At 43.2% G+C, this 25,647-nt stretch overlaps 1 protein-coding gene across 1 annotated transcript; it reads right to left on the reverse strand.

Annotated features, from left to right (window-relative positions):
- Nucleotides 1-2,143: 2,143 nt before the first annotated feature.
- On the reverse strand, nucleotides 2,144-24,768 carry LOC121567164 (ubiquitin carboxyl-terminal hydrolase 31). The gene is made up of 16 exons (XM_041877100.2): nucleotides 23,308-24,768; nucleotides 13,457-13,594; nucleotides 12,773-12,861; nucleotides 12,427-12,519; nucleotides 12,041-12,176; nucleotides 8,494-8,641; nucleotides 7,869-8,052; nucleotides 7,579-7,690; nucleotides 7,369-7,463; nucleotides 7,017-7,094; nucleotides 6,607-6,736; nucleotides 6,412-6,531; nucleotides 5,885-6,110; nucleotides 5,450-5,608; nucleotides 4,868-5,020; nucleotides 2,144-4,552 (listed from the first exon to the last, which is right to left on the reverse strand). Exons 1-16 carry the CDS (start codon nucleotides 23,848-23,850, stop codon nucleotides 2,964-2,966), a joined length of 3,993 nt encoding a protein of 1,330 aa, XP_041733034.2. The 5' UTR covers nucleotides 23,851-24,768; the 3' UTR covers nucleotides 2,144-2,963.
- Between the last annotated feature and the right edge of the window lie 879 nt (nucleotides 24,769-25,647).

Genomic DNA, 25,647 nt, shown 5'->3' on the forward strand with positions numbered 1-25,647 from the left:
ACGTTTCAGAATTGAGTCATTAAAAGTGGATACTAAAAAAGTCAAAAGAATTGACACTCACGCGCTTGTCCAAAATAAATAACGACTTGCATTTTACTCTATTGAAGTCCCATTCCACTTGAACATAATCATGTTGTTTATGTTGTACTGTATGTAGACCACCAATGCTAGTGCTCCAGTACAAAACAGCCTCCCTATTTAAAATCATCATTATCATTCTACTCTTGATTTTAACTTGGTGCAGGGGTGGGGAGGGGAAGATATCCGTTATTTCAACAGCTAATTGCGAGGTTGAAAAAAGTATATGACTTACAATAGTTGAAATCAGCAAATGTTCAATTTCATATAATCTATCAAATATATCATACACTGAGTGTACAAAACATTAGGAACACCTGCTCTTTCCATGATATTGACTGATCAGGTGAATCCAGGTGAAAGCTATGATCCCTTATTGATGTCACCTGTTAAATCCACTTCAATCAGTGTATGTGCCATTCTGAGGGTGAACGGGCAAGACAAAAGATTGAAGTGCCTTTGAACGGAGTATGGTAGTAGGTGCCAGGCACACCAGTTTGAGTGTGTCAAGAACTGTAACACTGCTGGGTTTTTCACGTACAACAGTTTCCCGTGTGTATCAAGAATGGTCCACCACCCAAAGGGGGTGCAACTCAATATTAGGAAGGTGTTCCTAATGTTTAGTACACTCAGTATATATCTGATATTTTAATGGTTATTCCTTGGAAAGGGAGATTTTGAACAAGGCAACAGAAGGCAGTGTGGTTGCAGAGGTGCTGCTGATTGAAACATAAAGATCGATAAAGGTCACCCCTGTATTATCTCACTTTGAAAAACATCTGGGAGATTACAGCTAGACCCAGTATTTAGAAATACACTGGTTCATAAAGAATTCCACTGAAAATAATCTTGTATATTGTCTTTGGCTATTTCAATGAATGAATTATATAAACTAGTTGGCGATACGGTCACTAAAACCACCTACTCTCATGACAAAGTGACATTTCACAATCATACCAGTTGTCTACAAATTGATTTCATAGATTTAGTTATTAGATGTTTGGTTGCAGAGGTCTATGGGGTAGGGTGTCCCTTAAATGGTTTGGAATCAAACATGAGTCAAATGAATACAATGCAGAAATAATTAATTCGCAAGTGAGTTGATTTACTTTAAGGTGAATGAGCAATACCTATAATTCATTCAAAAAAAAAAGTATTATACTCTGAAGAAAATGTGCAAACAAAGCATTGAATGATGCCTAAACATGCTCTCTGATGCAGGCATTTGGAAAAATATACAGTTAGAAATATATACACATCCAAAAGTAGCAGTATTACTTGTGTGGACATTAGCAAGTGTTGCTTGCATAGTTTAGTGCATGCATAAGCAATTTCATGCAGATTGCTATCATACATTTCATCATGGCGTTCACTTTTCTGAATCTACGTCAGTGCATTCTACGTGGAAATCTGCTCGGTAGCGCATAAGCCAAAATGTGCACAGGCACAAGCTGTGATGAAACAGAGAATAACAGAAGAGGATAGGGTGGATCCAAACACACCATATATGGTGCTCTTATAATGACGTCCCCATGTATTGTCTTTAGCAATGTCTTTGATGGCCTTGAGTGTAGCTTTTTACATGGACCCTGTGTTCATCTTAAGGAATGTTTCGAGATGTCTGGCAGTCTGAATGTGGTCCCCCGTAAAGCCTAGACCACCCGCAGTGACAGTGGTCACCAGCCGGGGGCAGAGGTGAGTGGGGTTGTTAGGGCACTCTGGGGGGACATTATGTCACACTATGATGTCAATACTATTCCAAAATCAGTACAACCAGAGGGAGAGTGCAGAACCACAGTCCCAACCTTCCAAAATCATTGAGCGATGTCACCTTCTTTGTATATTTCTCATGGGTCCCTTTAATGCTATTGGCAGGTATACACACCTCTAGTCCTGGATACATTTAATGTCCTACATAGGCTGGCAAAATGTTGTTACACAATCACTAATGTTAAATTGGGATTATGTTATCATACTGGGAGTTGAATAATAATAATAATAATAATAATATGCCATTTAGCAGACGCTTTTATCCAAAGTGACTTACAGTCATGTGTGCATACATTTTTACGTATGGGTGGTCCCGGGGATCGAATCCCACTACCCTGGCGTTACAAGCGCCATGCTCTACCAATTGAGTTTGAGTTGCTCAAACTGGTTATCAGTACTGTACAACTAATACCAGTGAATTTGGGATTACAAATGTACCTGCATTGATAGCTCTTAATATGAGATTAGACATACACTACCACTGGCCTATACTGTATCTAATTAGCTATTAAACTGGGATTATAATAGGTACTGGTGTTTGTTTCATGGCTCCATATATTTAGATACTCTGCCTGGTGTGGAATGTTTTGAACTATTTGAAAGTGGACCCAGTAGTTTGAAAAGTACAAAGAAGTCAGAGATGTAAAACACTGCCTGTTAACTACCTCTGGTGACTGAGTAGTAGTCCACGTGTGATCTATTGTGTGATTTACAGGTTTTCTCATCCTTACACTGCTTAACAAATGCACTTGCTCCCTACACAAGTTCATTTCGACGTCTGCCCAAGACGAACCTTGTCAAAGTATGCTACCGAACCAGGTAAAAATGTCATTACATGTGCAGTTCATATAATAATCCATTTGATTAAAATAATTTTTCAAAAAAAGCATTAACAATGCAATCCATAAAGGGCTTTGTTTCAATCCATTCCTAAATAACTATATAATAAAGTGGACAGCGACAGACTGTCAGGTATGGCAGCTTGCGATCATCTGGGGCCAACGAAAAGCTAGAGGTGCTTTTCAAATGTCGCTCCCAAAGAGGAGATGCAGTTCGATCTTTGAGACACCTTAGAGCTGCACTACAACGATTGTTTTGGGTTCCCCAAAGATATTTCACTTGGACTTCTGGGTGGTTCGTGAAGAATTGATGGGGATCTTTCGAGATGGCGGCAACCGCTTTTCAGGAGGTTTTTTCCCGTTGGCAGAGGCTTTCTCCACTCCGCCCGTCTCTGCTCCGGAAGACTTGGACTTGGCGGAGGACAGTATAGAGTGTTTGGCAGGGTTGGACGTCTTGGAGGTTTCCTTGTCTTTGGCCGAGGGTGCGTTCATCTGGGCCTCTGGGTTCCCCTGCTGGGTACTCTTGGCTGCTCCGTCCCCCGCCCCTTCTCCAGTCCCCTCCCCAGCCCCCTCTTCTGGGCTGCCTTTAGCCTCGCCTGTCCCTGCTTTGGCCGTCGTGGTGGGCTTCCCCCCGTCCGTGGACCTGCGTGTCTCTTTCTGCCTCAGGGCACTCTTGAAGAAGTTGAGCCCCTTTTCCTCCGTCTTGCTGCTCCTACAAGGTCCCCTGGGCGGCGCTGCTGAGGCCGCTGCCGGTGCCACGCTCACACTGGACGATCGCAGGCTGGTCATGGAGGAGCTGCTGCTGGTGCTCCTTCCCACAGCCTTGCTCTCCGCCCCTCGCCCCACCCTACCTTCGCCCCGGCCAGCTGCACCCACCTCCCCTCCCCGAGACACACCACTGGCCCTGGAGGAGGGACCACCATGGTTCACCCCCCTCTCTGACACTGAGGTGGTCCGTGACGTTTCCCGGCTGGCGCTCCTCTCGGCTGCTCTGGTTCTCGCTGATGCGGAGCTCCTCTCCGCCGTCCCTCTGGGCGACGTCTTCCTCGGCAGGTGTGCCGAGGAACTCTGGGACCCGGGGGAGCCTCCCTTCCTTTGCTTTGCTGTTTCAGGGTGAAGCGTCTCTGGGGTCTGCAACGGCTCCTTTTTGGTGGGGGTGGCTGTTTTGGCGAAGGAGGTCTTGCTGGTTTTGGTGACTGCACCCTCGCTTTTTTCTTTGGGGTTGGCTGTGGCCGCCGTGCTCTTGGCTTGGGTTCGAGGAGGTGACGATGGGTGGGTCACAGAGGAGGTGTGGGAGGGGGATGGGGAGGGGGTGGACGGGTGCTTCTTGGGGCTCTTCTCAGACTCAACAGTCTTCGCCGAGTTTCTCCTGGCCCCGGCGCCCTCCACTCCCCCTGCTCCTCGTTGTTTAGGCTCCTTAGCGATCACTCTTTGACCCGGGCTGCCTGGCTCCACGACCGTGGCTACGTTACTGTTACCCCCTGCCGGGCTGGAGCTCCTCAGCTCAGCCTGGGGAACGGCCTTGGAGTGCACCTGCTCCAGGAGCCTTTTAGCCACTGCATTACCTTCCACCACCACCAGGGGTGTCTTACATCCGGCCCTTACCTCGGGTTTCGCCGAGCCGCTGAAGCAGGAGGTGGAGACCTTGTCATCAACCGCCTCGCCTATCCTCTCAAGGGTGGGCGAGGAGGAGTGGGACTCCAGAGAGAAGCGCGAGGGAGAGTTGGAGCGCAGATGGAGCTTGGTGGAGAGGGACCAGGAGGGCTTGGAGCCGTTCTCGCTGAGGGCCAGAGGGCTGGCCATGTTGGAGCGCGAGGAGAAGGTCTGTCTCTGGATGCTCCGCACCGCCGGGCGGGTAGAGAAGCCTCCTCAACAGAAGGGGACAGAGAGATACAACTAAGTGGAGTTGAATAGACTGAGTGCATGTTCATCACCTCTTTTATCAGTGGGTTTCAAGCTAGTAAAGTCTGATATTAAATAATTATATTACAGAACGATACAGATTTTTCAGCTTTGCAAAAACAACTGAAAGTAGGCTACTGTATAAATAAGGCCTGCAGTGTCATCATAACTATATATTTTGTATCCATTTTAGTTCAAAGTACTATCGTTGTGCAAACATATTTGATATCACAGAAATGCAACATCTTGACAAATATGGATGAGAGGCTGTCTCTCACCATCGTCTTCGCTGCGTTCCCCAGCGAACTCGGCCGACTCCGAGAGGGAGGCCAGCGAAGTGCGTCTGGAGGAGCCGGATGAGGCCTGGCTGGGAGGACGACTCCCCATCAACCTACTGATCCAGTGTTCACACAGAGATGAGCTGGTTGAACCTGGGAGGAGTAAACAAAGGACATATACATACATCATACATGTATATATTAGACACACAGGACCAGTCAAAAGTTTGGACACACCTACTCATTCAAGGGGTTTTCTTTATTTTTACTATTTTCTACATTGTAGAATAATAGTGAAGACATCAAAACTATGACTCCCGAGTGGCGTAGTGGTCTAAGGCACTGCATCAGTTCTTAAAAAAGCACTATCAATGAACATGATGATTACTTATTTTTCTATTGCGTGACGCCATTAATTGTTTTTGATGCGACCAAATCATGGGCTGGTGCCACCAGGGGAAAAAGTTAGTCTGGAGCCCTGTACTATCTATGACATTGTTGCATCTTGTTGCTTGAAAAATGTTGCATTCCATAGAATTATGAATTAAATTGTTTTTTAATAACAAATTGATATATTCTTACCTGCAACGGAGCTGTTAGCAGACCATGATGGGATGGTGGCCCGTCTTTGATAAAACAGTATGTAGGCATTCTGCTTGCAGACTTCATCATCAGATATGGCTTGGACATCGCTGTCGTCAAAGCAGTACCACATGCCATCGATGGAGTTTTTACAGTGAGCTGCAGAAGAGAACACAATAAGGATGGGATGAAGAGTCAATAATCATGTTATCTGGATAATTCAGTGGATTTGAATTATTTGAATTTCTAAAAAAGAGCAGGGATATGGGTTCCAATCACCTTTTGATAGACATATATGGAGTAAGTGGCTTTCTCAAGGGCACAACAGCATTGTAACCCCATTGGGATTTGAGTCAGCAACCCTGTCAACTGCTAGCCCTACTGCTGCCGGAACATATTAGAGTGTGTGTCCATACGTGTGTGTCGTTAGCTAACCTGTGTAATGACCTCCCGCCATTGTCCCGTGGTGGTTACACACAGCGTACAGGTCATACAGGTAGTCCTCGGGGTCGCGGCCCATCCCGTAAGGTCGTCTCCATGGTGACCAGTGCGAGGGCAGGCTCCAGCTGCTCTGGCTCCGCTTGACCATATGGGGCGCCATGTCCATCCCGATCAGAGGAAACTTCACCATGTTCTGCATCTTCATCCTCTGGTCTCCGTCCTGAGAGGACACCATACACACACGCACAGCAACAGATTTGATTATGTTGGTTGAGTGTGGAATGCTAACTATGCTAATGCAGATTGATTGAGTTTAAAATGCTGACTGAGCGTGTAAGAATTAACACAATATCAGTGTTGACATTCACTAGTAATATAATCTATACAAGTGTACTTTGAATTAAATACTATTTTTAATTTATTTGTGAGGTAATATAACGCTAACTGAGCTTATACACTTTGATTATGTAGTTGTATGAATGATGTTGACGTATAGTGCAGTGGTCTGTGGTGTACCGTACCTGTCTGAAGCGTTTGAGGTGCAATATAAGAATGTCAGGCAGGGTCCAGAGGCTCAACTTGATGCTGCCCTGCTGTAGCTGCTTGCAGTGTGGGCAGCGCCAGGCATCATCTGGAGCAAGCTGAAACACAGAGCAGAGCTCTCAAACACACAAACAAATGAATGTGCACGCAAACACACACACAGGCACACGTACCTGTTCCTCTTTGGTGTAGAGCTGAAAGCACTGGGCGAGGGAGCATGTCTGAGGCTGCAGATGTCCGTCTTTCTGTTGACGTACACTCTCAGCATCTGGGATGTACTCGTCCTCGGTGCGTTTGAACAGACTGCAGTCAGACATAAGAAATACACAGCTCACACAGAGGTCACACAACAAGCTTCAAAGGAAACCATGAAAGTTATATCAAATTGTGTTGACAAACAGAAACTAGGGAAACTTCTGAGACCTCAGTCACATCAATCGCTTTGAATTAACATTCACATTCACATTCTCTTCAAAGAGAAACAGTGAGTGCTAGTCAATGCTAAATGTGTGCACTGGATCATGATGAAAGAGGTGAGTGTCTTTCCCTCTCAGCATAGTGTTTTTTGCCTCATTACACTTACTAGTCTTTTGTCTCTTTGTCCCATTCCACCACAATCTTGACATGTGGGGGGCCTCCTGGACCGCAAGATTTGTACGCTCTGCAAACAAACATTGGATCAATAGGAAATCAATACAATGTTATCTTTGAGCCCTATGACAGCTCAATGTGGAAAACAGGGCACGCTACATATGGAACAACAACCCAGAAGGTTTAGCATGTGAAAAACCATGGAAGGGTTGAACAAAAGGCTAAACACACTGAAAGGTTGAACACGTCATTGAAGGTTTGACCACAATGCTAATGCTAACTCTTGCTAGTGGTCCTCTATCTGTGAGAGACAAGCGCCCTCTGGTGGCGCTGGGTGACATTACCTCTCCACAGAAGGGTGGCACAGTGGTTGCTCCTCTTGAGGTAAGAGATACGTGATTCCAACCACCCCCACTACACGCAAACTGAAGGGCCCAACCTGAGGGACGGCAATACATTTAGTTACACCGTGTACAAGTGTGTGCTGTGTGTGTGTGTGTGTGTGTGTGTGTGTCTGTGTTGAATGAGTGTCTGTGTGGATAACCTGCACCTACCTGGACAAAGACCCCAGGACGCAAAAGGTGACGCATCTTCTCCAGGATCTCCTTCTGCAGAATGTCCCAGGTGACAGTCCGCTCCAGATACAGCACAAACGGATGACCAAACCTAGAATCGTCAAGGTGAAGAACAAGATTTTCCACATCCATCATAACTATATCAACTTTGTTTTCAGCTGCACTGTATGAACATGTTCCTCGAGATCTTATTTTCCCGGTGCTACTTTGCTTGACCATATTAAACTGGAATGCTTAATGTTGAAATCTTGAGGAGTTGCTTTGTGTACCTGCGTCCCTGCTGTCCAGCACAGGCTCTGTTACACACCAGCAGAATGATCTTGTCAGCTCCGCTGTTCTTATTGGGGCTCAGAGGGGGACTCACTGACTCTTCCATTTTTGTTGACACCTGTAGCCTGTTGTTGTCTGTCCCATACTTCAAGTTGTTCTGGTTCAGATTAGCATGGGGACTTCCTGCAACACATTACAGTATATACTGTAAATGTATACACAGCACTGTATGAACAAACTTTGAGTTCTATATCGAAACTACCCAAGCTGTGGTTGCGGTCACATTATCGTAAGGTTTAATGATGTCAAAGATCAAAGCCTGCTTCAGGTCAGTGAGATGCAAATGTGTTGACTAAGGCTGTTAACCAGCGCAATATGTTGGATTCTGGAATAGGGACACATATCTGTATACCCAGTTCTTATTGGGCTATCAAATACATGTTTCCCAAAGATACTGTACACGCATATGCAGTGAGGGTGAACATAGGTAATCACATCCAGATTAAACATGATTTCCAATTAAATCCAATTGCTAATCCATTTGTAATCTAATCTAGACTCTTACCGCCTTAATACGGCCCAGAGCTAAACTGATTTACGGGGAATCATAACATGAAGTCATACCTCGCTGAGAGCGGATCTGCTCTGGTCTAAACAGCTCAGGTGTTTCAAAGGCAAATATGGAGTCGCTCTCTTGAATGATCTCAAGGTCGTCATCATCGTCACAGAAGGAGCGGTGAAAGCCATCGGAGTACATTTCAGTAAGGACAATCTGCACACACATATGGATCATTAACAGAGATAGGGTTAATCTCATTAAATACAATTAAGATTTGGACCTCTAGTAACATTTTGGCCAGCATAGAGGAAGGTCTCACAAAGGTGTAACCCTTTACACTAGTGGGAATTGGCCTATATGGTTAGGGCTAAATTGAAATGTTTCTTACAGAAGAAATATGAAAAGCATATGCATAACCACGGTAGCAATTGAAAGGGAACATTTAGGAGATTATGGGACAATTACTAGACCAAAGGTGAGGACACAACAGTTCACCTGACACAAGACTGAATCCAAACATTACACTATTGATTTTATGTGCATTTTACATTTACTGTACTTTTCGCCGCATTTCTTCATAATGAAATCTGAAAATATTCTGGATATATTCAGTAACATGATAAAAAGTATTCCTGGAAAATGTGGGGTAGGTGCAACATAAACTAAAAGGGTTTGAGTGAGAGGACTAACTGGTGTCTCCAAGTGGCCACACACCTCTCCAAAGTGTGCACAGTTCCTAAATAATTTCAATACACTTTTATGACTCAAAGAAGAGTCTTAAACTACATTGAACAAAAATATAAACGCAACATGCAACAATTTCAAATATTTTACTGAGTTACAGTTCATATAAGGAAATCAGTCAATTGAAATACATTCATTAGGCCCTAATCTATGGATTTCACATGACTGGGAATACAGATATGGATCTGTTGGTCACAGATACCTTAAAAAAAAAGGTAGGGGCGTGGATCAGAAAACCAGTCAGCATCTGGTGGGACCACCATTTGCCTCATGCAGCGCGACACATCTCCTTCGCATAGCTGTTGATTGTAGCCTATGGAATGTTGTCCCACTCCTCTTCAATGGCTGTGCGAAGTTGCTGGATATTGGCAGGAACTGGAACATGCTGTCGTACACGTCGATCCAGAGCATTCCAAACATGCTCAATAGGTAAGGTCTGGTGTGTATGCAGGCCATGGAAGAACTGGGACATTTTCACCTTCCAGGAATTGTGTACAGATCCTTGCGACATGGGGCTGTGGATTATCATGCTGAAACATGAGGTGATGGCGGCGGATGAATGGCACGACAATGGGCCTCAGGATCTCGTCACGGTATCTATGTGCATTCAAATTGCCATCGATAAAATGCAATTGTATTATTTGGCTGTAGCTTATGCCTGCCCATTCCATAACCCCACCGCCATCATGGGGCACTCTGTTCACAACGTTGCAAACCGCTCCCCCACACGACACCATCTTCCGGTACAGTTGAAACCGGGATTCATCCGTGAAGAGCACACTTCTCCAGCATGCCAGTGGCCATCAAAGGTGAGCATTTGCCCACTGATGTCGGTTACGACACCAAATTGCAGTCAGGTCAAGACCCTGGTGAGGACGACAAGCACGCAGATGAGCTTCCCTGAGATGGTTTCTGACAGTTTGTGCAGAAATTCTTCGGTTGTGCAAACCCACAGTTTCATTCTCTAAAACGACGTTGGAGGTGGCTTATGGTAGAGAAATGAACATTAAATTCTCTGGCAACAGCTCTGGTGGATATTCCTGCAGTCAGCATGCCAATTGCACGTGCCTCAAAACTTGAGACATTTGTGGCATTGTGTTGTGTGACAAAACTACACATTTAAAGTGGTCTTTTATTGTCCCCAGCACAAGGTGTTTAATCAGCTTCTTGATATGCCACACCTGTCAGGTGGATGGATTATCTTGGCAAAGGAGAAATGCTCACTAACAGGGATGTAAACACATTTGTGCACAAAATGTTAGAGAAATAAGCTTTTTGTGCGTATGGAACATTTCTGGGATCTTTTATTTCAGCTCATGAAACATGGGACCAAACACTTTATATGTTGCGTTTATATTTTTGTTCAGTATATAAGGTACTGTTTTGAGCTCTCTTAGAATAATGCCCTCACAGCTGTGCGGTTGAGGAACTAGAGCAAGCACACTTGTAGCTGTTTTGTTTGGACCACAATCCTTCATTCCCGCCATCAAAGCCATTATAAATCGTAATCTGGGTCAGGTGGGCATCATTTGAAAGCTTGTTCTATTGCGAACATGACTAGCTAAGTAATAAAATACGATATTAAAGTGTTAAGCTTTCACAATGCAATTCAGGGAAACAGATCATAATTTTGGTGCGCATAGAAAGAAGACGAGTGCATTTAGGTGCGTGCGCCGCGGCAAATTTTCTTCACAATAGACAAACATAGATTCATTCTGTTTAGAACAACCCAGGGTATGACGCCATATCATCTTGTAACTGTACATCAAACATAGTGATAATAAACGCTGACACTGTATATTGTGTATTTTATTCGTCTTGTGTTACTATTTTTATTACCATTTTTTAAATATGCATCGGTGGGAAGGGTTCGTAAGCAAGCGTTTCATGGTTATGTCTACACCCGTTGTATTAAGTGCATGTGACAAATACAATTTGATTTGATTCGATTTTAACATGACTCTTATGATTTGGAAATGTGAAGTGGCTTGCTTGTATGACATCAAAGCTGTATTTATTATCATCCTCAACGTCTCATCTTTCAAAATATATAGTCCTTTTAATTTACAGCATTTCTCTCACTTTTCCCAGACAACAAAACATTCGCAAAAGTTGCCCAATTAGCAGGAGGGATGGGGGCAACTTTTTGTCGCGCGAGGTGCTCAAGTTCAGAACGGCTGTCAGTCAAAACCCATACAGCATTTTGAAGCGCAGAGCCAGAGCTCTGACGTCATGTATAGCATGTTCCTGTACAAGCACTGCATTCCAATTTAGGCGTTTATCAGTGCCCAAATCTGCCATTTTTCAACTCGTATACGGGTACGAGTGTAAAGGGCTACAAAAACTCAAAAGGAGTTCAATTTCACATGAGGTGTGTGGTTTATTCATATGAAATTCACGTAAGATTCATAAGATTGATTAATACACATTCATCATTACACAGTAAATCAGGATTTATACAGAGTAGAGGACCATATAAAATAGGATGAGCAAACAATATCACATGATCTGAGCCTCCCATCATGACTCTAGGGGACACATCAAACACAAACAGTGGATTGTTGAAGGCTGAGACAATAGATTTCTCTGTAATGAAGATGCTCACAAGGGTCTTTAGTCCCTATCAAAACAAACACCTACTTTAATAATGCATGAGCATGACTACCACTTAAATACCTACTCAATGCCTCAAGTTTTGAATGTAATAGTGTTGACATTTTATGTTTCAGTTTGAATAGTGCTGAAGATTGCTTTTTAGTAGAGTGGGCATTTTCATTCATTGCAGACAGTTTCACTTGTCTCCTATCAGTTCATCTGTATACATGTTTACACGTTGAGGCTTGACTTCAAAGGTATTGGACATGGTACCTGTTCAGAGGGTATTTTGGTCTCCTGGGACACAGCGTTTCTCAGTCTGGACACAGTGCTGGAGAGAGGCACAGCCACACCCACTCTCATACAGTGGGAACACTTTCCCTGGTACACCACTGTCACATACAGGGGCCTGGGAGGGACACACAGGACAATTGAGTTATCTTACCCACGCTTCAAGGAACAACATCATCTCATCCTGCTTCTACATTGTTTGTGGTTTGTCTCTGGCATCCTTCTGTGTATCACTGCCAAGTTTGACACTCTGTTGTAAGTTGAGATCAAATACAGCAGAACAAGACCCGGTCTTTCTGTAATTTGTAGTGGGGTATACTGTTTGTGTATCAGATATTGCCTTACCAAGATATTAGATATCGTCTTACCGAGTGTGTGGTACCGGGATGGGCAGTGAGATGCAGAGGAAAGGGTCAAAGGTGTTGCTCTGTTTCTGGCAGTGAGGGCAAGTCAGGGAGGACCTATTTGTGTGGAGACAAGAAATATCATATTCACTTCCAACCACTGTAACATTTGACAATGCACTGCCTGTCTCAATGTAAAAACTACATTCACAACGAGCCAAACGTTAGTTGTCAAATTAGCATTAGAAAACTGGCTAACTCACTTGTGTTAGGGTCTACTCTTTCTACAGTACGTGTCTATCTATCGTAACTATATTCTGTAAGAGTGCAGTGGGGTGTCAATCAGAGGATTCTTTGAGGAGTGACTAACCTGTATTGAGCCTGAAATAGCTCTTGTACGAAAGAGCCAGCTGCTGGTAATGAGGATCCTTCAGGGACATTTTCTTCCTCCAACGGAGGCTACAGAGACAGCGAGCAGACAGATGACAGTCAGGAGAGACAACATATAGTAACACAGCAGTTAGTCAGGAGATAGATACTTAACAGCCCACATTAACGCCGAAGAGAGTAACACGAGATAAAGAAAATACAACAAAGTAAATACAATCAGGTAATTGACAGTTAAGGGAGAAACAACAATGGAAATGCAGTAAAGGGGGATACAATCCAGACGTATGGGTGGTCCTCTGTAGCACAATTGGTAGAGCATGGCGCTTGTAACGCCAGGGTAGTGGGTTCGATCCCCGGGACCACCCATACATAAAAATGAATGCACACATGACTGTAAGTCGCTTTGGATAAAAGCGTCTGCTAAATGGCATATTATTATTATTATTATTATTATTACGATACAGTTGGAGGAAATACAATGCTGTCTGTTCAGTACAGAAAGGTACCAATCCACAGTCTAGAAGCTTCATAACCAGTACAGTTGGCAGCGATGCTACCAGACATGGCTATAGGCTATATCTAATATCATTCAACTGTCTGAGATATAATCCCCAACTTGTAACTGATGTAGTGAACGACAGCATGTCCAAGTAAAGTTGGTTACCTTCCTGGGGGGTCTGCTGCTGGGCAGGACGATGTTGTTGAGGTCCTCGTGAACTCTGTCCAGGAGCCACAGCAGGAACTCCTGGGCATCGTGCTGGGCGTTGCCCCGGAACTGCAGGGCGCTCTTCGACACAACGTTCTGGAACACACAAATTCAAAGATGAATGGTATGAGCAAAGGTAAGGTTACAAGTTCATGTCAGGCATTAAACAGATGGCTGTCGAGCAGTGGTCGAAGCAAACCAAAATGTTGGTTGGAAAAGGCATTATTGCAACGACATGCTCCTTTCTCTATGTTGGACAGTACATGCAACTACTGTACAATTGTGACGAAAAACCCTGAAGCCTTATCAATAATAACGCTTTAATAGCTAGGTGAGTGACAGGTTTAGTCATTTGAGGACACCTCAGTGTGTAGCGACGGAGCCATCCTTCCAGGCCAGCTGTAGTCACCTCTGGTCACTGGCTATCAAATGTCACACAAGGGCAACGATGCAATCAGAAGACTGAGCACTGCTCCTCCCAGTAAATCCCATAGGGAAACACTTCTCCTTTTGAAAACATTAGCACTGCAGCCCCAGCACTTTATGCAAAGCATGATGTATTGAAAGAGCAAGCACTCAAACCAAAGCCTCTGTGTGCATACTAAAGGTGAAATGTAGAGTAGGTCTAGAATGTTTACTGTATGTATGCTGTATCATTGTATGCCACAGTAAAATATCTAACCAGAAAAACGACAAGGTAAAATGGAGGTTGAGTGCTGTTGAGTTCTGGTAAGCTTGTTTAATACATCTGCATAATCTGCCTATGGGATTTAAGTGTAATGCAGTATAACACAGCCAGGTAAACTACTGATGATATGTAATTAAACAATTACATTTGTATAATGGCCTAATTAGTCAATGACAGTGGAGATTTATCACTCGATCCATCAGTCTATGTACAGGAAAATGGATAGGGTTATCCCCTTGTGTATCTATCATTAATGTCTCGTTAATGAGTTTGTAAGTGCTCTCAAGTTTGGTTCTCAATGATGTGGCCTCAGACAGCAGCTATATCCTGTCTGCTCAGCCTCATATCCAATTCAACATGGTCGTGATATGAAAAGGGTCTATACCTTCTAATGTCAATGGTGGAAACTCAAGTTAGCTCCAATACAATATGGCTATTGGCTACCAAGAAACTTGATGACGCAAACATGAAGAAATGAGGTGTAAGAGGAGCCCGGTATAATGTACTTTTTAACGCATTACTCAACAACCCAGCTCAGAGATATTGTGACAAGGCCGGCCATCGTCTTTCCACTTAATGGCTTAAAAAGTACACTGATAATAAAACTGTATAAAATACTTAATTTATTGTGCAAAATAAGCAAGACAAAACAACTAAATGGCTTGGCAGTTCAAAGGTGCTAAAACCAACCTCTCATCTTTTCAGACTCTATCAAACATTCTGAACACACCTGTTTTATACTGTGTCTTAAGCAATTAACTAATCAGGCAGACCTGTGAAGTGACCTGCCATGCAAAACTGAGCCAATACCAATTAAAACACGACTAACCAAACATTTAACTGATGAAGGTTGGGACTGATAGTAAGCGCTGAGTTATGGAGATAAAATGTAGCTCAATCAATCAATACAAAACATATAAACACACTCTCTCTTTATAAATAACTTGCATATTTTAAAAGAGTCCAATGTCTCTAGGGAAGGAGCCTCAATGGCTGCGTCTACACATGCAGCCCAATTCTGATCTTTTTTTCCAATAATTGGTCTTTTGACCAATCACATCAGATCTTTTCACATCCAATCTTTTTCAGAGCTGATCTGATTAGTCAAAAGACAGATTAGTGAAAACAATATCAGAATTGGGCTGCCTGTGTAAACACAGCCAACTTCACAGATATGACCGTGGCCCTACACTCCAGAGTGAATAATCTATATAGAATAAGACAGTTTGTTCTCTGGCTGACAACCAAAGGGAGAAAAATGGACGGAAATAGAAACAGTGTCAGGAATAAGCAGTGTGCTGCTGGCTGGGCCTGTTCAATTCAATTCCACTCCAATATTTACTTTGACCGGTAAGGCAGGACATGTAATTATAAGACTGAAATAGACAAAAGGAAAATCCCTGGTGCAAAGAAATGGAGGTTTACAGAGAAATCTTTAGTGAGCGACTTTGAAAGGCATTCTGCTGCTGGTGATGGGAGGGTCACCTGAGCTTTCTAAGGGGAAACAACAGTAGAAAGCTGACCAGGCTAGCTGCTGGGACACAAGCTGGTAGATTCAGATGCTGCTACACATTTCAATGTCCATCGAAAACTCTACAGGAATACAATATCTCTGCTCTTCAGAAAGTCAGAAATCTGTGGAACCCTGACTTGATTTCACCGGGCGTGCTACTTTGTCCCAGATGTGCTGGTTCCTCTCTAGGTTTCTTCCTAGATTCCTGCCTTCTAGGGAGTTTTTCCTAGCGACTGTGCTTCTGCATCTGCATTGCTTGCTCTTTGGGGTTTTAGGCTGGGTTTCTGTAAAGCACTTTGTGACAACTGCTGATGTAAAAAGGGCTTTATAAAATACATTTGATTGATTGAGTGGCAAAAGTGTTTATGCCATTCTCAACTAAACCCTGTAATTCTGTCTGATTAGGGAGATCCAACAGATAGGTGAGAGGGAACAGATCAACGATTCACTGCTCCTGTATCCATCCTTTCATCATATCTGCCACTGCTAGGCTACTTGGAGGTTGTTGCTAATTGATTTGATTAATCGAGAGAAGCATACAGTAGGCTATAATTACAATTGACACGTTAATGCATAGGTGATCAATGGTTACAAGTAAGCCTATCTCAAAATTATGAATATGTTCGCAGATATCTATATAGCAACTCAATTAATGATAAGCAAATCATAAAAAAGTGTACGCTTTGGTTCATGGTGATATAATATAATATAAACGTGTTATGTGTCCATTTTAATTATCATCACCAGGAACCAAAGCGTACACTTTTTTATGATTGGCTTATCATTAATGGAGTTGTATAGATACATTGCCTTGCAAAAGTATTCATCCCCCATCCCATGGCGTTTTTCCTTTTTTGTTGCATTACAACCTGTAATTTAAATTGATTTTTATTTGGATTTCATGTAATGGACATACACAAAATAGTCCAAATTGGTGAAGTGAAATGAAAAAAATAACTTGTTTGATTGGAGTATCTGTCCATAGGACCACTTTAAGCTGTACACTCCACAGAGCTGGGCTTTACGGAAGAGTGGCGGTGTTCGCCGAAAGCCATGTGGGAGACTCCCCAAACATATGGAAGAAGGTACTCTGGTCAGATGAGACTAAAATTGAGCTTTTTGGAAATCAAGGAAAACGTCTGGTGCAAACCCAACACCTCTCATCACCCCGAGAACACCATCCCCACAGTGAAGCATGGTGGTGGCAGCATCATGCTGTGGGGATGTTTTTCATCGGCAGGGACTGGGAAACTGGTCAGAATTGAAGGAAAGATGGATGGCGCTAAATACAGGGAAATTCTTGAGGGAAACCTGTTTCATTCTTCCAGAGATTTGAGACTGGGACAGAGGTTCACCTTCCAGCAGGACAATGACCCTAAGCATACTGCTAAAGCAACACTCAAGTGGTTTAAGGGGAAATATTTAAATGTCTTGGAATGGCCTAGTCAAAGCCCAGACATCAATCCAATTGAGAATCTGTGGTATGATTGTTGTACACCAGCGGAACCCATCCAACTTGAAGGAGCTGGAGCAGTTTTGCCTTGAAGAATGGGCAAAATCCCAGTGGCTAGATGTGCCAAGCTTATAGAGACATACTCCAAGAGACTTGCAGCTGTAATTGCTGCAAAAGGTGGCTCTACAAAGTATTGACTTTGGGGGGGTGAAACTTGCATGCTCAAGTTTTCAGTTTTTTTGTCTTTTTTCTTGTTTGTTTGACAGTAAAAAATATTTAGCATCTTCAAAGTGGTAGGCATGTTGTGTAAATCAAATGATACAAACCCCCAAAAAATCAATTTTAATTCCAGGTTGTAAGGCAACAAAATAGGAAAAATGCCAAGGGGGGTGAATACTTTCGCAAGCCACTGTATCTGTGAACATATTCATAATTTTGATATAGGCGTACATGTAACTATTGATCACTCATGTATTAACAATTAATGTTTTGGGTGGTTCTTCCTTTTTCATTAATCTTGTTTGTTAGGCCCTGTGGCTCTAATGGATATGTACAGTGCCTTCTGAAAGTATTCATACCCCTTGACTTATTCCCCATTTTGTTCTGTTACAGCGTGAATTCAAAATGGAGTAAATATAAAAAATTTCCCTCACCCATCTACACACAATACCCCATAATGACAAAGTGAAAACATGTTGAGACATTTTTGCAAATGTGTTGAAAATGAAATACAGTAATATCTAATTTACATAAGTATTCACACCTCTTTGCTATGAGTAAATACTTTGTAGAAGCACCTTTGGTGGCAATTAAAGCTTTGAGTCGTCTTGGATATGCCTGTATCAGCTTTGCACATGTGGATTTGGGGATTTTCTCCTATTCTTCCTTACAGATTTTCTCAAGCTCTACTAAGTTAGATGGGGCGTGGCAGTGAACGACAATCTTCAAGTCTTTCCACAGATTTTCAATGGGATTTAAGTCTGAGTTTTGGCTGGGCCACTCAAAGACTTTGACATTCTTGTTCTGAAGCCATTCCAGCGTTGCTTTGGCTGTATGCTTGGGGTCATTGTGCTGTTGGAACGTAAATCTTCTCCCCAGTCTAAGGTCATTTACACTCTGAAGCAGGTTCTCATCAAGGAATTGCCTGTATTTGGCTCCATTCATTGTTCCCTCTATCCTTACCAGTCTCCAAGTCCCTGCTGCTGAAAAGCATCCCCATAGCATGATGCTGCCACCACCATGCGTCATGGTAGGTAGGGATGGTATAAGATGGGTGATGAGCTGTGCCTGTTTTTCTCCAGACATAGCGCTTTGCATTCAGGCCAAAGAGTTCAATATTTATCTCATCAGACCACAGAATCTTATGCCTTATGATCTCAGAGTCTTTCACGTGCAATTTTGCAAACTTCAGGTGTGCTGTCACGTGCCTTTTTCTCAGGAGTGGCTTCCGTCTGGCCACTCTCCCATATAGCTCAGATTGGTTAAGTTCTGTAGATACTGTTGTCCTTCTGGCAAGTTCTCCCATCTCAACCAAGGAACTCTGCAGTTCTGTCAGAGCGGTCATTGGGTTCTTGGTCACCTCCCTGACCAAGGTCCTTCTTGCCCGATTGCTCAGTTTGGTCGGATGGCCAGCTCTAGGCAGAGTCTGGGTAGTTCCATATTTTTTCCATTTACTAATGATGGAGACCACTGTCCTCTTGGAAACTTTCAACACTCTAGAAATGGTTTTATACCCTATATGCCTCATCACAATCTCGGAGCTCTATGGACAGTTCCTTGGACTTCATGGTATAGTTTCTGCTCTGACATGCACTGTCAACTGTGTGACCTTACAGTGCATTCGGAAAGTATTCAGACCCCTTGCCCTTTTCCACATTTTGTTACATTACAGCCTTATTCTAAAATGGATTAAATAAAAAATATGTCCTCATCAATCTACACACAATACCCCATAATGACAAAGCGAAAACATGTTTTTAGAAATTTTTGCATATGTATTTAAAATAAAAACAGAAATACCTTATTTACATAAGTATTCAGACCCTTTGCTATGAGACTCAAGATTGAGCTCAGCTGCATCCTGTTTCCATTGATCATCCTTGAGATGTTTCTACTTGATTGGAGTCCACCTGTGGTATATTCAATTGATTGGACATGATTTGGAAAGGCACACACCTGTCAATAAAAGGTCCCACAATTGACAGTGCATGTCAGAGCAAAAACCAAGCCATGAGGTCGAAGGAGTTGTCCGTAGAGCTCCGAGACAGGATTGTGTCGAGGCACAGATCTGGGGAAGGGTACCAAAAAATGTCTGCAACATTGAAGGTCCCAAGAACAGAGTGGCCTCCATCATTCTTAAATGGAAGAAGTTTGGAACCACTATGACTCTTCCTAGAGCTGGCAGCCCGGCCTAACTTAGCAATCGGGGGAGAAGGGTCTTGGTCAGGGAGGTGACAAAGAACCCGATGGTCACTCTGACAGAGATCCAGAGTTCCTCTGTGGAGATGGGAGAATCTTCCAGAAGGACAACCATCTCTGCAGCACTCCACCAATCAGGCTTTTATGGTAGAGTGGCCAGACGGAAGCCACTCCTCAGTAAAAGGCACATGACAGCCCGCTTGGAGTTTGCCAAAAGGCACCTAAAGGACTCTCAGACCATGAGAAACAAGATTCTCTGGTCTGATGAAACCAAGACTGAACTCTTTGGCCTTAATGCCAAGCGTCACATCTGGAGAAAACCTGTCACCATCCCTACGGTGAAGCTGGTGGTGGCAGCATCATGCTGTGGGGATGTTTTTCAGCAGCACGGACTAGGAGACTAGTCAGGATCGAGGGAAAGATGAACCGAGCAAAGTACAGAGAGATCCTTGATGAAAACCTGCTCCAAAGCACTCAGGACCTAAGACTGGGGCGAAGGTTCACCTTCCAACAGGACAATGACCCTAAGCACACAGCTGAAACAACGCAGGAGTGGCTTTGGGACAAGTCTCTGAATGTCCTTGAGTGTCCCAGCCAGAGCTCGGACTTGAACCCGATCAAACATCTCTGGAGAGACCTGAAAATAGCTGTGCAGCAACGCTCCCCATCCAACCTGACAGAGCTTGAGAGGATCTGCAGAGAAGAATGGGAGAAACTCCCTAAATACAGGTGTGCCAAGCTTGTAGCGTCATACCCAAGAAGACTCAAGGCTGTAATCGCTGCCAAAGGTGCTTCAACAAAGTACTGAGTAAATGGTCTGAATACTTATGTAAATGTGACATTTCAGTATATATATATATATATATATATATATATATATATATATATATATATATATATATATATATATATCAGTGGGGAGAACAAGTATTTGATATACTGCCGATTTTGCAGGTTTTCCTACTTACAAAGCATGTAGAGGTCTGTAATTTTTTATCATAGGTACACCTCAACTGTGAGAGACGGAATCTAAAACAAAAATCCAGAAAATCACATTGTATGATTTTTAAGTAATTAATTTGCATTTTATTGCATGACATAAGTATTTGATCACCTACCAACCAGTAAGAATTCCGGCTCTCACAGACCTGTTAGTTTTTCTTTAAGAAGCCCTCCTGTTCTCCACTCATTACCTGTATTAACTGCACCTGTTTGAACTCGTTACCTGTATAAAAGACACCTGTCCACACACTCAATCAAACAGACTCCAACCTCTCCACAATGGCCAAGACCAGAGAGCTGTGTAAGGACATCAGGGATAAAATTGTAGACCTGCACAAGGCTGGGATGGGCTACAGGACAATAGGCAAGCAGCTTGGTGAGAAGGCAACAACTGTTGGCGCAATTATTAGAAAATGGAAGAAGTTCAAGATGACGGTCAATCACCCTCGGTCTGGTGCTCCATGCAAGATCTCACCTCGTGGGGCATCAATGATCATGAGGAAGGTGAGGGATCAGCCCAGAACTACACGGCAGGACCTGGTCAATGACCTGAAGAGAGCTGGGACCACAGTCTCAAAGAAAACCATTAGTAACACACTACGCCCCGTCATGGATTAAAATCCTGCAGCGCACGCAAGGTCCCCCTGCTCAAGCCAGCACATGTCCAGGCCCGTCTGAAGTTTGCCAATGACCATCTGGATGATCCAGAGGAGGAATGGGAGAAGGTTATGTGGTCTGATGAGACAAAAATATAGTTTTTTGGTCTAAACTCCACTCGCCGTGTTTGGAGGAAGAAGAAGGATGAGTACAACCCCAAGAACACCATCCCAACCGTGAAGCATGGAGGTGGAAACATCATTCTTTGGGGATGCTTTTCTGCAAAGGGGACAGGACGACTGCACCGTATTGAGGGGAGGATGGATGGGGCCATGTATCGCGAGATTTTGGCCAACAACCTCCTTCCCTCAGTAAGAGCTTTGAACATTTATCGTGGCTGGGTCTTCCAGCATGACAACGACCCAAAACACATAGCCAGGGCAACTAAGGAGTGGCTCCGTAAGAAGCATCTCAAGGTCCTGGAGTGGCCTAGCCAGTCTCCAGACCTGAACCCAATAGAAAATCTTTGGAGGGAGCTGAAAGTCCGTATTGCCCAGCGACAGCCCCGAAACCTGAAGGATTTGGAGAAGGTCTGTATGGAGGAGTGGGCCAAAATCCCTACTGCAGTGTGTGTAAACCTGGTCAAGACCTACAGGAAATGTATGATCTCTGTAATTGCAAATAAAGGTTTCTGTACCAAATATTAAGTTCTGCTTTTCTGATGTATCAAATACTTATGTCATGCAATAAAATGCAAATTAATTACTTAAAAATCATACAATGTGATTTTCTGGATTTTTGTTTTAGATTCCATCTCTCACAGTTGAAGTGTACCTATGATAAAAATTATAGACCTCTACATGCTTTGTAAGTAGGAAAACCTGCAAAATCGGCAGTGTATCAAATACTTGTTCTCCCCACTGTATATATATTAATTTGCTAAAAATTCTAAAAACCTGTTTTTGCTTTGTCATTATGGGGTATTGTGTGTAGATTGATGAGGGGGGAAAACGATTTAATCCATTTTAGAATAAGGCTGTAACATAACAAAATGTGGATAAAAGTGAAGGGGTCTGAATACTTACAAATGCATAGACAGGCGTGCTTCTTTCTAAATCATATCCAAACAATTGAATTGGCCACAGGTGTTCTAGTGTCATCTCAAGGATGATCAACGGAAATTGGATGTACCTAAACTCAGTTAAGAGTGTCATCGCAAAGGGGTGTGAATACTTATGTAAATGTGATATTTCTGTATTTTATTTTCAATAAATGTATACAATAATCAAAAATATATATTTTGACTGTCATTATAGGGTACTGTGTGTAGATTGGTGAGACATCAGGCTGTAACACAACAAAATGTGGAATAAGTCAAGGGGTATGAATACTTTCTGAAGGCAATGTATCTTCTTGACTCCTGATATACTGTATGCAACGGCTCAGGACTGCCCTGAATGTGTGCTCTCAACTAGTGCATCCAGATATCCGTTGGAAGTGAATCGTGTGTATATCTCCTGAACTGCAAAGCACTCAAGGCCTATACACTAATCCAGGATTGGCCAACCATTCTACTAGTCTGTTTGACACCAGCTCTGGAAGTCTTACTCGCTGTGTAGTCACGTGGGTCACAGGCTACCATTCTACTGGACTGAGTGTGCAGGTTTTTTTCTCTAGCCCTTCTCAAACACACCTAGCCTACATGCTCTATCTAACACACATACTCATCAACGGCGAATGATATGTTTCTGCTAATGACAGACACTTCGAATGTATCAATAGTAGGCCAACAGTACTTTGGTTGACACTTTCAATCCCCTCACAGCCAGTAGCTTGGTTTTACTGTACATGAAACTGGCGCGAGTTTCTGCAACAAAGTAACACCATGACAGAACGAACAAATGAAACAATTGACACATCAATTGCATGTTTTGCGGTTACATTGTAACGGTTGGCAGGTGCATGTTAGTCACGTACTGCATTGCAACAATAACCCATGCCAACTATTTGAATGACTTTCCAGTGCGCGCCCTTTGCAGTTCATAATCCATCAGATTAATCCTATTTCCATCAAACAATAGACAACGATCAAAAACAATGCACACCATTCACAGTTGCCAGCGGGTGCATCCACATACCTTGAATTCGCGACTGTGTTGTGGGGTGTACTCAAACGTCCACAGAGCGCGGACGAGACCAGAAAGTTGCTCCGTGACTTCACCTGACTCCTGCTGGTGTCCCTTTCTTTGGATACAGACACCGTTTGTTGACTTCGGTTTATTCGGTTCAGTCGATTTGTCATTGGTACTGTTGTCCTCTCCACGGTATTGTTCCAATGCTAGATATTCAGCAAATAGCTCCGTGTTGCTCAGACATTGCAAGATAGCGTTCATGAAACAGGTGTTGCCATGGTTCTTGAGTCCGGCAACTCCGGGGACCTTGTCCCCGAATAGGAACCCGCCACAGTCACTGTCGTCTGAGGGGACAGAGCCACCTGTGGTGGCCGGGATGGAACTGGCATCGTCCTTCTCTTCATCTTGATGCTCCTCGTTGCCGAAATGGGACAGAGTAGACAGGGTCCTGAGAACTCTGTTCATAAAGCTCCCCACCGAGCGCACAGAGCCCCTTCGGAAGAGCTTCTTGCTGAATGATTTTTTCTCTTTAGTGGCAGCTTTCGACATGGTCACAGTCGGCCTGGGGTTTCTCAATATTTAAATCTTACTAGAGAAAGAGAGAGAGCACCTCTGGACAATAATTGGATCAGTCTGTCATTTCCAATGGCAAAAGCCAACCACAGTGATAATAATTATTGATGTTATTGATGTTCCTCACTGATGACAGTAGTAGGCTATAAAACATTATTTGGGAGGAAAAAGTGGAGCATTTGGGGGTCTTATCACCAGCAGCCTATAGCCTGAACAAAAGACCCATGACATGTCTCTTGTCATCTCAATTAAAACACTGCGTCGGGTTGCATAAATATTCTCCATGGGGAGATGCTATCGTGTCACTCTAAATTAGGTAGCCTAGAGGGTCTCCACGCACGAGCAAATGTTTATAATCTCGTAGTCTATCAATTTAAGGTCATGCCATGCAGGTGTAACATTTAGGATGCCCAAAATGATCCGCGTTCATTTGAAAATCCGCGACTCATGATACTCGAACATCAACAGCAATAAATCAACCCATAAATTGGGACCACAGTGTACGGAGCTGGGCTCATGTTTTATTAAATAAACCGCAGCTCCACCTATATAATCCTATTCCAGAATCTTTAGAGAAAATAAATATTCCACGATATTGCCCAAAACTATTGTATTGCTGATGTTTATAGACTCGTGGATGTCCTTACTAAATCGCCCATACCGTGGAAGCGCTTGCAAAAGCGCTCTCAAACTGAAAAGCCCCCAGAAAGAAGCCCAAAGGGAAGCACAGTCCACCGCTCCCTCCATTCGGTATAATACTATATTCATCGTATATGCGCCGTAAAATGAACATCGTTCGATACCTCCGTTGCCAAGTTTAAAGCAGTATATCATCCTGTGATGGCTTATTTTCCTCCCAATTCATCGCAAGGCCGCTTCTCCTGTCTTCATCATCTGGAGTCACGGATACTGCAGGCAGGCAGGGCGGTGACAGGTGACGTCACTGCCAAACACTGATCCATGTTGGAGGAGGAGAGCAGGTAGCGGCATGTGATGCTAGCGGATTCTGCTCACTATGCTGACTGGGGTCTGTCTCACTCTACTTTCCTGCTGTAGGCCAGAACGCTCCACAAAAAAAAATCAGACCGTGACACATACACAGCTAGGCCTAATAAATATATATATATATATATATATATGTGTGTATATATATATATATACACATACACACAAACACACATTTGGCAAGATTCTCCGATAATTTGGTGCGCAGAAAATGCAGATCCTCACTACAGTTAGCCTATCCTACAACTGTTTTACGGCAGGCCAGGCAGGCAGGCAACTAGATTCAGCCGCAGGACGATTTTTGTCGGAGCAGATGGTCGGGGACGGAGCATAATTCTAATAATTTGTACACTGCAAATTGACCACAACTAAGCCCGAAAATAGATTATATTTGAAAATAACAATAATTTCATACCTTTATTACAGACATGATCACATCTTTTAATTTATTTGTGGGAATACTTGGGAACAGACTTCCTAAATTAAACAAATTCTTAGCTGAATTCCTGGAGATGTTAGTATTAAAAATAAAATAAAAAACAGAAATCCCCCTCCAAATTAGGCTACTAAAAACTTTTGGTGGCCCCCCAAAAAAATCAGTTGCAGGCCAATTTTGGCCGCCTGTTGCCAACCCCAGCAATACAGTATGTTATTTAACTATTTTCTGAGATGAACCTTCATACTGTTAAACATAGCCTTTGTAAACAATACGACCCTTGCTGTGGCAACAGCATCCTCAGTTAATCAGACATTTAACTTGAATCTTCA

This window comes from Coregonus clupeaformis, chromosome 1, assembly GCF_020615455.1.
Source record: "Coregonus clupeaformis isolate EN_2021a chromosome 1, ASM2061545v1, whole genome shotgun sequence".
Classification (NCBI taxonomy): Eukaryota; Metazoa; Chordata; class Actinopteri; order Salmoniformes; family Salmonidae; genus Coregonus; species Coregonus clupeaformis.

What these genes read in the sequence shown, in the direction of transcription:
- LOC121567164 (XM_041877100.2), bottom strand. Translation starts at nt 23,850, where the DNA reads ATGTCGAAAGCTGCCACTAAAGAGAAAAAATCATTCAGCAAGAAGCTC. An exon ending in GCAGATCCGCTCTCAGCGAG is followed by an intron (nt 8,053 to 8,493) that starts GTATGACTTCAT and finishes AATGTGTTGCAG; the next exon opens with GAAGTCCCCATGCTAATCTG. An exon ending in GGCGGGAGGTCATTACACAG is followed by an intron (nt 5,609 to 5,884) that starts GTTAGCTAACGA and finishes TCTCTTCTGCAG; the next exon opens with CTCACTGTAAAAACTCCATC.